A 12,834-nucleotide genomic window follows, 5' to 3' on the forward strand; every position below is an offset into this window, starting at 1 on the left:
TTAACTCTCCCTCCGGCTTTTTTTGACATTGTTGTTGATATATACACGAGCCTAAGGAGACACTGTCTATTGCTATGATTATTATTAAATGAAAATTTTATTCAGCAATTGCAGGTCTGCTGTTGGACGCAGGCTCTGAATGGTCACGGACTCAGGCTGTGTCACATCAGCGTTTTGTAGTGTCTGACCCCCCTTCTACAGCAGACATACTCCAAATCAATGTCCTTGATGCTTAAACTGTCTCTCAATAGCTTCGGGGTTGCCCTGGCTAGAGATGTCCACAGGCCGCTGGTGTGGGCTGCCAAATGTTGGGGCTGCCCTTTAATAACTTCCCTGGGAATTAAAACTTTCTGGTGGCTGGCAGAACCCTTTGCTTTGGTTGTTGTCTGGAAAGATTTGAGGGTCTAAGCCACCTTGTTTGTCTCTTATCTTTGTGCTGTCCTGGTTTCAGCTTTTTTTTTTTTTTTTTTTTTTTCTGTAGAAAGGTCCAAGTCTATAATCCTATGGCCACAGATGTGGTAAAGAGAAATACCCACCTTTCCTGCCCCATCACTGAACGCAGCTTTTAGTAACATTTAGCACAAGAACAGGATATTGGCAACTCAACTGTTAAAACTCTCTGTGATTATGCTTCCTTGAGATCGCTCTGATGTCACCAGTGTAATCTGAGCCTGGAGCTTTTGTTCACACTTTAAATAGCAGTCACGGAATGATTTTGCTACAGACTCTCTGGGGAGCCCGGGAGCTGAATTCCCGAAGATTCACACATCGATGAAAGCCAAGGCAAGCCACCCGGCCAGAAGCATGTCCACCTCATTGCGAGTAAGCCCGTCCATCCACGGCTACCACTTCGACACAGCCTCACGTAAGAAAGCCGTGGGCAACATCTTTGAAAACATAGACCAAGAAGCATTACAGAGACTCTTCAAAAACTCTGGGGACAAGAAAGCAGAGGAGAGAGCTAAGATCATTTTGGCCATAGATCAAGATTTGGAGGAGAAAACACGAGCCCTGATGGCTCTGAAGAAGAGGACGAAAGACAAGCTTTTCCAATTTCTGAAACTGCGGAAATATTCCATCAAAGTTCACTGAGGACCAGAGGATGGAGAAGGACATTAGCCAAGACCGGACATTTAAAGACCAAGCCAGTCTATGAAACCTAACGCGCACAGCATCTTGTTGCTGCCTTGTAAGTTTCTCTTCCATAGGAACAGAACGAACTTGTTACAAAGACTCCCAACTAATTCCACGCCTGTGCTGTTACAGTGGAGAAGGAAATGCTTTCAGCAAGGACTGGAAAACTCCCCCTGCGGGAAAAGGACCGATGCTGATGTCAGGGGCGAGTCTGGACAGACATAATGAGAACTGAAACTGAAGATAACAGAAGTCTGGGGAAGAATGGAGGCCAGGGTCTCCCAGTCAGGCCCTAGGACTTAAACTCAACCTGAACTTTTTTTTCTTAACCAAACTGGGTAGGGGGAGGGAAATGGGGAACAGGAGAGAGAATTCCATGCTGCAATTGTTTACTGAATTTTTTATTTGAATGTTCAAAGTGTTGCCAAGCTTCAATGTTGTCTATTGGTAGATTTTTTTTTTAGAGATCAGTAATTGATTATTTATTTGCATTTATTACAATGCCTTAAAAAGTGCACCACATGGGTGTAAGTACAAATTCAAGGAACTGCATTATTTTCAGCAGCTCAGTGAAACCGTACGCCACCTTCTGGTTTGTAAGGGGTTTTTACGTATTTCAAACTGCTTGCCCAAAAGTTAAAATAATAAGGGTCCTTCATAAATCCGAAGTACTGTGAACAAATTTTATAGTTTTTTTAATCTTCTAACTAATGCTAAAATATAATCTAAATTTCTTACAGTTACTGCAATAAGCATTAGGAAGTGAATATGATACACTTAATAGTTTATAAAGATGCTATGGTTTCTATAATTTATTATTCATGACAAATGATATGCAACCTTAATAAATTATTATAAACTTAGCTGCTCTTGGTGTGTGATGATTGGTCTCAAAGGAAAAGTAAGATGGTAATTTTTATTATTATAAACTTTTATAAGCTTTTCTAAGGATTTTACTCTGTAAGAGGTGCTTTTAAAGAAGCTTTGCATTGCCACCTTGTTCAAAGCAAATTCTTACCTCAAGTATCTAGGAAGTTTCTCTGTCCCGACGTTAAAATATAAGATACAGGCATAGAATTCACAGAGTGGCTCATCAGTATTGTTTATGTATCCATAGAGGGTGAGTTTCAAAAGGTTTTTCTCTCCATATTTTTGACGTTTTTCCTCTGTGGCTATGGTAGCTGTGTACATTTATTTCTCCCAAAACAATATATCTGAGGGTCAGAGTCTGAATTACGATCAAGATTTTGTGGCTTATCAATGTTTATTTAATATAAACCAATATGGGAATAACACTGTAGTCTCTTTGCTTATTTCCTCATAAAATTATAATAAAATATTTCTAAGAAGGTACATAGCAATGCCTGCTGCACTTTCCTAGCAGAAATAAATTTTAAAATTTCCCTAGAAATTAAGTGTTTCAGAAGCATCTACAAAGGTTTTTGAAACTGCTGATCATAGTAAAACAAAAGTGAAAGATCTGAAATCTTTGGGGAGAGTTATAAGTCAGTTTTTAAATAACATATTTTTTAAAAAAGAAATTAAGTAGTCAAGTCGGTTTTCAAATGTTAATCGATTCATTTACTGAAGATAATATAAATCATTCCATTTAAAAAGGATTTTTTTTACGTGACAGCGTCCATAAAAAACACAGATCAATATGCAAAACTGTGTGTGTGTGCATTTTTCCTGGAGGAGTATTTCTAATTTCCATCAGATTTGCAAAGACATCCATGAAACCAAAATTAGTTAAGAACAAAAAAGAAGGAGTTCTGACAGGTGGAAGGCTTGGCTAGTGATGGTATTTGGGGATCATCAAAGTGAAGGCTTTGGAAATGAATAAGCTTCCTACCTCTCATAGGGCCTGTCAGTGACACATTTTCTCTGTCCATCTAGGGTGCCCCAAAGACAGCGATAAACTGCTTGGGAAGGAAATTTAGTAAGTTACTCCCGCAGAGAAGTTATCAGACTCCACAATCTCCGTGAACATGTTCAACTTATCTTCCACTCCAAGACTTTAAACACATCTCAGATGCTGAACGTCATTCAAAGGTTGAGTTTATTATACGTACTCATAACTACATTCTCTGCCTCTGTTGTTTTCAATAGAGTACAATGCATATCTTACCCACTTTTCACATCACTGTATATTAACTTAGTTTACTTGCAGGATATTATTATTATTTTCTGACTTCAGGACCATAACATGGGGAACAAATTAAAAAGCAGTTGGGATATGATCCACAATGGTGTGGAGAATAATAATTCTTTCTGTAGACTATTATACAAGCGTGGCATCCTTCTCCTTCATGGAGAACAGAAGTTGGAATCAATGCACAAGGATGATTTTTAACTTCGTGATATTTTTATTATTTAATGTGAGGTGAAAGGATCCCTCATTAGAACAGGTAGGATTAGTTCTGTTCAGAAATCCTTCAACGGCACAAGGACGACCGAATATATCTCAAGACATCTCATTATAATAGAAGAAATAAAAGCAACGAAGGCGAAATAGCTCATTAATATTTTTCTATCATCAGGATCATAATAATAACAACTAACTTTCACTAGTGCTTACTATTCACCAGACAATTTTCTAAGTGGTTTTCTTGTGTGTGTATTAAATCACTTCATTAGTACCGTGATATAAAAGCATGCGTGTGCATGCATGTGTCTATGTATGTATAGTAATGAAACTGAAGCACAGAGAGGTGCAGTAAATTTCCCAATAACACACAGCTAATGAAAGCAGGAATCAAACCCAGAGAGCCTTCATTCCGAACCACTAGGTTAGACTGCTCCTCTAGGAGGAACTAAATTTCTCTTTTATCCTTTGAAGTGACAATTACTTATATGCTAGTAAGAAAGACAGGAAAACAAACCCTCTGATAAATCATTTTTATCTGATCTGTGTCTATTTGTCTATTTATTTGGCACTTGCACTTCATGTGGAAAGCTTCTCAATCATTTTAATTGTATCAAAGATTTCTCAGATATAGCCTTTCTAGTCTGCAGTTAAAATAACACCTGGGTTAGCACCTTGGAACAAAAGATCACATCCAAGTTCTCTTCTGAGTTGACAGTCAAGGCTTTGGGTCTGGGTTTGCTCACTGGGGGAAGTTAGAAACTGTGGATTCATGGTTTTATTCACTCAGTATAAACCTTCTCAGTTCCCAGCCCTGGACCAGCAGAGGAGGGTTCGTACCCATAGGAATCGCTGACAGATGAGATTTACTGAGAAAGTGACTGCCGATATTTTTTTCCTGTTGTCCGAGGGTAGTCAGAGAATGTGACTGCTGTTCCCTTGGAGAGCCTTCCTAACAAACAAATCATTAAGCTGTGGTCTAGGAATCGCATGCCCTTTCAAAGCACTTCATCTGCCCTTCCAAATTCCACACAAGGGCTTCCCGGAACGGCATGTAATTTAATTGACCCCCTTTGTCACACACAGGGAGTTGTAGAGTGGAATCAGGGTCTCTACCTTCTCCATTTGTGAAACAGAAATGTAGTAAGCACCCACGTGTGGGCTGCCATGGACAGAACAAATCTCTAGTCTCCTTGTCAGAGGAGTGAGAGAAGGTTTTAAAATGAATACAGTGAGTTCCATGATAGAAGTTTAAACAGGATGCTATGGGAGCAGAGGTGTGTGTGTGTTTGTGAGTACGAATGTGTGTGTGTGGGGGGGTGGTGGTGACGGGGTGTAGAGAGTAGCAGCAGAACTGGTGAAAATCTATTCCAAACTGGGGAGATCCTAGAAGATTCCATAGAGAAGTTTCAAAGTAGGATTTAGGAGAATGGAGAGGAAAAATGTCATTCTGGCATTTGGGTGTAGCATCCGCAAAGGCAAGGAGGTGGGAAAGAGTGTACATTGTTTGAGAATCTCTATGCAGTTCATGGTTAGGGGCCTAAGCATTTGGAGCAATCATTAGAAGGGCAGCTGGGTCTAAAAGACAAGCTTGAGTATTAATTTTATCCTGAAGGAAAGAAAGAAGCATGAAGGACTTTCAACAGAAGAGTAACATTTACTGCCTACCTATTATGTATCAGGCCTTACGAAAAGATACAGTTAATATTTTGAAAAGTAATGCACTGTCTGGCAACTGAACACATGGTTGGAGGTTACAGTGATTTCTTCCAGACTGTTTGCTCACAGTTGGTCTACTGAGGTGAAAAGCCACACAGCTCTTTCACAACTCAATAATAAATGAGTAACTATGTGGAATCTGAAGATGAAACAGAAGTTAGAGATTCTAAAAAAAGTGTGTTGGGAGTCCAGATTAGGGGAACCACAAACTAATCCCTAATTAAATTTGTAAGAAATTGTGACTATGCTTGAATCTTAGAATGTGTCATTATTCAACAAATATTATCACTTAATGGATACTGAGCTCTCTGTTCATTTAAATAGCTCTTCTGCAAAAAAAGTCACTGGGTATTTTCAGTGATCATTACAGACACACAAATGTGTTCTGTGGTAAGGTATGCACACAGTGACAATAGATTGGGTTCACTCGTGTATTGGCAAAGCTAGCTTACAGAACAGTGGAAATAAAAATCCTGTCCCAATAAGGTGTAGCAGTGGTTTTAAAAAAGTGGATGAGGGGTTGGAAGACTTTTGTTGTAGCCACCTTCCTCCTCCCTCTGCTTTACACACATGCACACGAGCACACGCACGTGCACAAATGCACACACACGCGCACGCGCGCACACACACACACACACACACACACAGTCCTAAGAGGAGCACAGAAGTTTTGCTCCTGAGCCTTTGTTTCCTCCTACGTGGGCATGGTATTGAACAAATACCACCAGACTGAGTCTGACTTTCTGGGGTTTTTCCCAACTCTGCCTGAAGCAAATTCCTTTTTTATCCCTGGTTTTCATCTGGAAGCAAAAAACAATAGATCCGACGGGCTAATGGCTATGACTTCTAGATCACGTATTCTACATACATGGGAAATAATAACTGTACCTATCACCTTATGTGATAGGATTTCTTTCTGGATTGGTTGGTATTCCACATATGAAAAGAATTTCTGTCCAATAAAACAAAAGCCTAATTTAAAAGTTTTGATCTTCACTAGTTGTTGCTGAAGGCAGAATGTGAGAGAAGTAACTTTCTGTGGATCCTTCTTGTTTTACGATTTTTTTTATTATGTAATTTTCAGGTGTACAGCGACATAATTTGACATCTGTATACACTACGAAGTGATCAACACCACAAGTCTAGTTACCATCCGTCACCATCCCATTTCACCCACCCCTTCCCCTCTGGTAACCATTAGTCTGTTCTCTGTGTCTATGAGCTTGTTTTTATTTTATTTTGAGTGTTCGTTTGTTTTTGCTTTATTTTTTAGATTCCACATGAGTGAAATCATACTGTATTTGTTTATCTCTGTCTGACTTATTTCACTAAGCATGATATATCCAAGGTCCATCCATGTTGTTGCAAATGGCAGCATTCCATTCTTTTTCATGGCTGAATATTATTCCACTGTGTGTGTATGTGTGTGTGTGTGTGTGTGTATCCCATCTTCTTTACCTATTCATCCATTGATAGACACAGTTTGTTTCCACATCTTTGCTATTAAGAATAATGCTGCAATGAACATGGGGGTTCATATATCTTTGTAAATTAGTATTTTCATATTCTTCAGATAAATAGCTAGAAGTGGAATAGCTGGGACGTAAGGTGCTTCTATTATTAATTTTTTTGAGGAATTTCCATACTGTTTTCCACAGCAGCTGCACTAATTTACAGTTCCACCAACAATGTTTGAGGGTTCCCTTTTTCCACATTCTCGTCAACATTTGTTATTTCTTGTCTTTTCCATCACAGTGATTCTAACAAGGGTAAGGTGAAATCTCATTGTGATGTTAATTTGCATTTCCCTAATAATTAGTGATGTTGAACATCTTTTCATGTGCCTGTTGACCATTTGTATGTCTTCTTTGGAAAAATGTCTATTCAGATCTTCTGCCCATTTTTTCATCAGGTTGTTTGTTTTTTGTTGTTGAGTTGTATGAGTTCTTTAGATATTTTGAATATTAACCCTTTATTGTATATATGACTTGAATATATCTTCTTCCAGTCAGAAGGCTGCCTTTTTATTTTGATGATGGTTTCTTTCATTGTGCAGAAGTTTTTTAGTTTGATATAGCCCCATTTGTTTATTTTTGCTTTTCTTTCCTTTGCCTTTGGAACCAGGAAAGATCCCAAATAGCCAAAAGAATTCTGAGGAAGAAGAACAAAGCTAGAGGTATGACACTTCCTGCTTTCAAACTATATCACAAACCTATAGTAATCAAGACAGTATGTTACTGGCACAAAAACAGACACACAGATCAATAGAGAGCCCAGAAATAAACCCAAACATATGTGGACAATTAATTTATGACAAACACATAGAGAATATACAAGGGAGAAAGGGTAATCTCTTCAATAAATCGTGCTGGGAAAACTGGACAGCAAAAGAACGAAACTTAGACCACTATCTTACACCATACACAAAAATTAACTCAAAATGGATTAAAGACTTGAATGTAAGACCTGAAACCATAAAACTCCTGGAAGAAAATGTAGGAAGCATGTTCTTTGACATCAGTCTTAGTGATGATTTTGTGGATCTGACTCCATCTATGTTTTTTTTTAGTAGGCTGCCTCTTTCCTGGTGGCTGGGTGCCAATGCCAGGGCCAGCTGCTAATATTATGGCTATCTCTTCCACATCCAAGCAAATGTCAGAGTCACTGAGACAATCTCCATGCTGGGTGAGAGTCATAACCACCTGTGTCGTTTTAAAAATATAGATTCCTGGGACTTCCCTGGTGGTCCAGTGGTTAAGAATCTGTCTTGCAATGCAGGGGACACCAGTTCCATCCCTGGTTGAGGAACTAAGATCCCACATGCCGCGGGGCAGCTAAACCCATGTGCCACAACCACTGAGCCTGCGAGTTACAACTACTGAGCCCGCACGCGCTGGAGCCCACTTGCCACAACTAGAGAGAAGCCCAGTCACTGCAACAAAGAGCCCAATGCATGCTGCAACTAAGACCTAATGCAGCCAATAAATAAATAAATAAATATTAATAGATAGATAGATAGATAGATAGATAGATAGATAGATAGATAGATTCCTGGTCCCAAATCTCTGGGCATTGAGCCCAGTAATGGGTATTTTTACAAAACTCTATAGTCATCTGTGAAGAACATAAGATGTAAGGAATTATTTTCTTACGTTACCACTGGATCTCCTATTGATGGCATTTCTTACTATAAGACAAAAAGGGTTTGACTTGATGGCATTGGCCAGAGTTCTTCCTAACATACTAATTCTGTCATTAATTGAAAAACAGACCCCAAAAAGGACATATTTTGAGGAGAGTATAAGTTCTCTTGGATTTTAATAATTGCAGTGTGTGTAGACTAATGCTTCTGCTCCTTTTCTGGGGTTTCTTTTCCTTGGATTTCTGTCTGATATTTGTCTACTTCAATAGGTACACGTTTTATCAGGAGAAACACTTCTGCTTCCTATATTTTCTTTTTATTCTCCTGCAGTTTGTCCATGTTTATTATTTATGCTCAGTTTTTATCATCGGAAAGACTTTGGAGAATCCTGCTGATCTTAGAGTCATAGGAACCACAGCATCTGAAGTGCTGATATCAGAGCATCTTCTCCCACCAGTTTTGCGGAATACCTCCAGCAGGGCTGTTGTTTCCAAACCTACTGTTATCAGAATCTCTTAGGAGATGTTTTAAAATCCAGGTCCTTGGATTTAATGATTCAGAATTTCTGGGGCTGGTCACCTGCTATCTCTGTTCTTAAATCACTCCTCAGGTGATTTTGCTGCAAGGTCAGATTCAGAATCACTGACCCAGATTAAATTCACCGCCGTGCGCAGTGAGGATGTGGCCCGTTTAAGTTCATCTGTGTCTCCCCAGGTACATTGCAGACCTCAATACATTTCTGACTAAACAAACTGTTGACCCGAGGTGTGCCTGTTACCTCATCCTGGAATACATTGTGCCTATGACCTTCCATCCAAACAATACCATTATTTTGACTTTGTTCATAAACGCTATATTCTAAAAAATCTTATCTGATCACCGCTAGCTAACCCCCCATATGGCACATAGTCTTAGCAATTAAAATACACTTTTCAAATGGATGGAAGGCTTTCTTCACCCTAAATATATTTACCACTTGCCTGCTGTCCTGGAGACTTCATTTCTTAATCCAGACAAGTTATTCTTTTAAAGTTACTCTTTTTTTTTTTTTTTTTCTTTTTTTTCTGGCCTCACCTCGCACCTTGTGGGATCTCTGTTCCCCGACCAGGGATTCAACCTGGGCCATGGCAGTGAAAGTGCCAAGTCCTTAACCACTGGACCACCAGGGAATTCCCTAAAGTTAGCCTTTTAAAAAGGAAGGTTTAATAACTAATGAGAACCTACTGCACAGCACAGGGAACTCTACTCAATGCTCTGTGGTGACCTAAATGGGAAGGAAATCCAAAAAAGAGGGGATGTATGTGTACATATGGCTGATTCACTTTGCTGTACAGTAGAAACTGACACAACATTGTAAAGCAGCTATACTCCAATAAAAACTTTAAAAAAATAAATAAAAAGGAAGGTTTGGCACTAATCACTGACAATCGCTTATATAATTTAGCGTACTAACAGGTAACAAAACACTTTCTTCCTAAAAACAAGTATCCTTCACTGAGAAAATGTGGTTTTCATTTTAAGGGGAGAATGGGCAGCTGAGCAGGAAGCTGGAAACTAGGGATAAGGGGGCATCTAAAATTGGTAAAGGAGGACACAGAATGTGGGGGTGAGCTGAAGAAAAACAACCACCCCCGATTTTCTCAGCACTGGTCTTGGCTGTTAAAAAGTGGACAGTCAGATGTTCCATGTGGTGGACAGCGGGAAGATAAACAGAGTGTGTCTTGGGTGTAAGAACTGGATTCTAATCTGTCCTCAGCAGTTTAGTACCATGTTTAAATTCTGAGTAAATTATTTAATCTCTCTCAGCCTTCCTTTATCATTATAGAATAAGGATAATAATACCTCCTGTTTTAGTTTGTTAAGACTGTCATAACAAAGTATCACAGGTCGGGTGGCTTAAACAAGTGATCTCCTCATGGTTCTAGAGGCTAGAAGTTGAAGATCAAGCTGTCAGCAGGGCTGGTTTCCTCTGAGGCTTCTCTCCTTGTCATCTTTTCTCTGTGTCTTCAGTGTCTCTCTTCTCTGTGTCTTAATCTCCTTTTCTTAAAAGGTCACCAGTCAGATTGGATTAGGGCCCCACCCATATAACTTTGTATCCCTCAGTTACCTCTTTGCAGGTCCTATCTCCAAACACAGTCACATTCCGAGGCACTGGGGGTTAGGACTTTAACAAATGAAGTTGGGACCAAATTTGGCTCATAACATACTTATTCTTTTGACTATCATAAGCATAAACTAAATGGTTGGGTGTTAAGTACCTATAAGGGTAAGATCCTTGGTGACAGATGTGCTGTGCTTGTGGTTGAACAGTACAAAGCTTCCAGCGGAGCCTAACACAGGGGAGGTACTTAATAAGTGTGTGTTCATATGAACATACACACGTCAAATAAACATATGGTATTTGATGTATCAACTGACTAATCTCTGAAATCAACACACACTCCTCGGCATCCTTTTCGTCTCCTCCGCCTCTCAAAGGGGGGGCTCAGTTGGCAGGGGCCCACTGGGGTTGAGTAACTGAGCTGTGGCCCGGGTCACAGTTGTGTTGAAAGAGTCGCATGGGGAAGGTGTTTCTGCCACTAAGCACTTTTGTTGCTTTTCCTCACACATGAAAGGTTTCAAAATGTTCAGTGGAAATGCACACGTTCTGTGAACATCTGTGAACTGAGTTTGCTGACGGCACCTAATTCTGTTGTTCTCGACATAATTTTTGCGCCTCTGGTTATGGACCTAAGACTGAAAAGTATTGTTTTCCCATATCTCCTTCCAGCTTCAGGCATGTACCAAGAGTCACTGCCAGGACATTGGCATCTTATTTGGGTGAGTGTGAAGAAGGGAGGGAATGAGACAGACAAGGTTTAAAAACTCCAAGTGATAGACACTGAGAAAAGGCTGTGCTGAGCCCCAAAGTAATGCTATACCTCGTACCACATGTGGCAAGAATTTCAGAATGAATGGCACAGATTTAGAGAGTTTTCTAGTCTGTAATTGAGAAGCATGGGGACCTTTGTGGAATAAAGCCTTGCAGTGTGTTTTTAGAAACTGAAAGCCACGGGCTATTGTCTGATTTCAGTTGGGAAATTGGGGGGAGAAAAAACCTAAATGTATCATCATACCAGCAATTAAGATTACATCAGTGTGATACTGAGTAATCGTCTAATGACATCACTTGACTAAAGTAAGTCGGCCAAGTAAGTTTGGATTCAAATAACAATCCGAGGGTCTGGTTTGTGACTTTAAGTTCATTGAAGTCACACTACGTAGGCGGGAACTGGTATTATCTTTTCATTCTACACGCATTTGGATGTTGAAGATGTCAACATCCTCACCCTTCTCATGGGGTCAAAAGGCACATGATTCTCTATCATCCTTGAAAGATGTCAAGACCCGATCCTCTAACCCCCTAATCAGCTTTCACACTGATTTCAGTGAACCTTTACTCTTTTATAGCTTTTTCTTATTATTTTGAAGCTGATGTAAACAATGGATTTGTTTTTCAACTTTAAAAACTCAGTGTTGCCGTTAGGGAGGTTTGTAAACATTCAAGCAAATGGGACAGAGCTGGTTGCTTGGGCAGGACAGAGACATGCTGGTTGCATTACAGCTCAGAACTCTGCGTCTCAGCTAAGGAAGACCAGAAACTCAGTATTGTGGGCACCAGGCTCAAAAGACAGAAAGACTCGCTCACCCTAATCAAAATCACAGTCTGCATGGTGAACAAAATCACTCATTTATCATTTATGGGAGAAATTGAACTGCCAGAAGGAGGACAATGTATAGATGAAAGCAAAGGGAGAGGCAGTGTCTGGAGGGCAAATGTCAGCTTGGCTTTGATAAGGTCTGAAGAACTAGCCTCATAGCACAGAGCTCTTCTCTACTGATCACTGCAACACTGACCTTTGCTGTGTAACAAACCTCCCAATACTTAGTATCTCAAAATGACAACAGCTCTATTCAGCTCAGGATTCTGTGGGGCAGCTTAGGGGTTCTCCTAGCCTGGGTTCTCTCATGTGTCTGCGGTCAGCTGGTGGCTGGATGGTGTGGGATGACCTCATTCACATGCTGGTGATTGGCAAGGCTATTGACCAGAGCAGCCACCGGAGTGGATTATCCTTCACTACTTTTTGCAATATTAGCTCTTAGGGGTTCTCACCATAAAAGTGCTAGATAAGCATTTGTCAAATTCTGCTTTTCTGTCTCTCCTATTTGTCCTCGCCATGCCCACCCCACACCTTCTTTGTAACCCATTATAAGAAACTACACTTATTACTGGTAGTCACCCTGTGGGCTCATTTCCCTGCGATCCAATCCAGACTAGTTCACAAAACTCAGTCACTTATTTAAAAATGCTTTTTTACCTATTCCCATGGCTCGTTAATTCAGTTCACAAAACTCAGACGTTCATTTAGAACTCTGGTTCACAGAACTCATTCATTCATTTAGAAATACATTTTTTTACTGACTCCCATGGCTA

General features: G+C 39.9%; 1 protein-coding gene across 1 annotated transcript; it reads left to right on the forward strand.

Moving 5' to 3' along the window:
- The first annotated feature begins 720 nt into the window (after window positions 1-720).
- On the forward strand, window positions 721-2,377 carry TCIM (transcriptional and immune response regulator). Its single transcript, XM_082680402.1, has one exon. It carries the CDS (start codon window positions 772-774, stop codon window positions 1,090-1,092), a length of 321 nt encoding a protein of 106 aa, XP_082536528.1. The 5' UTR covers window positions 721-771; the 3' UTR covers window positions 1,093-2,377.
- Window positions 2,378-12,834: the final 10,457 nt, after the last annotated feature.

The sequence above is a fragment of the Grampus griseus genome (assembly GCF_964374135.1).
Source record: "Grampus griseus genome assembly, chromosome: 21".
NCBI classification, from domain to species: Eukaryota; Metazoa; Chordata; class Mammalia; order Artiodactyla; family Delphinidae; genus Grampus; species Grampus griseus.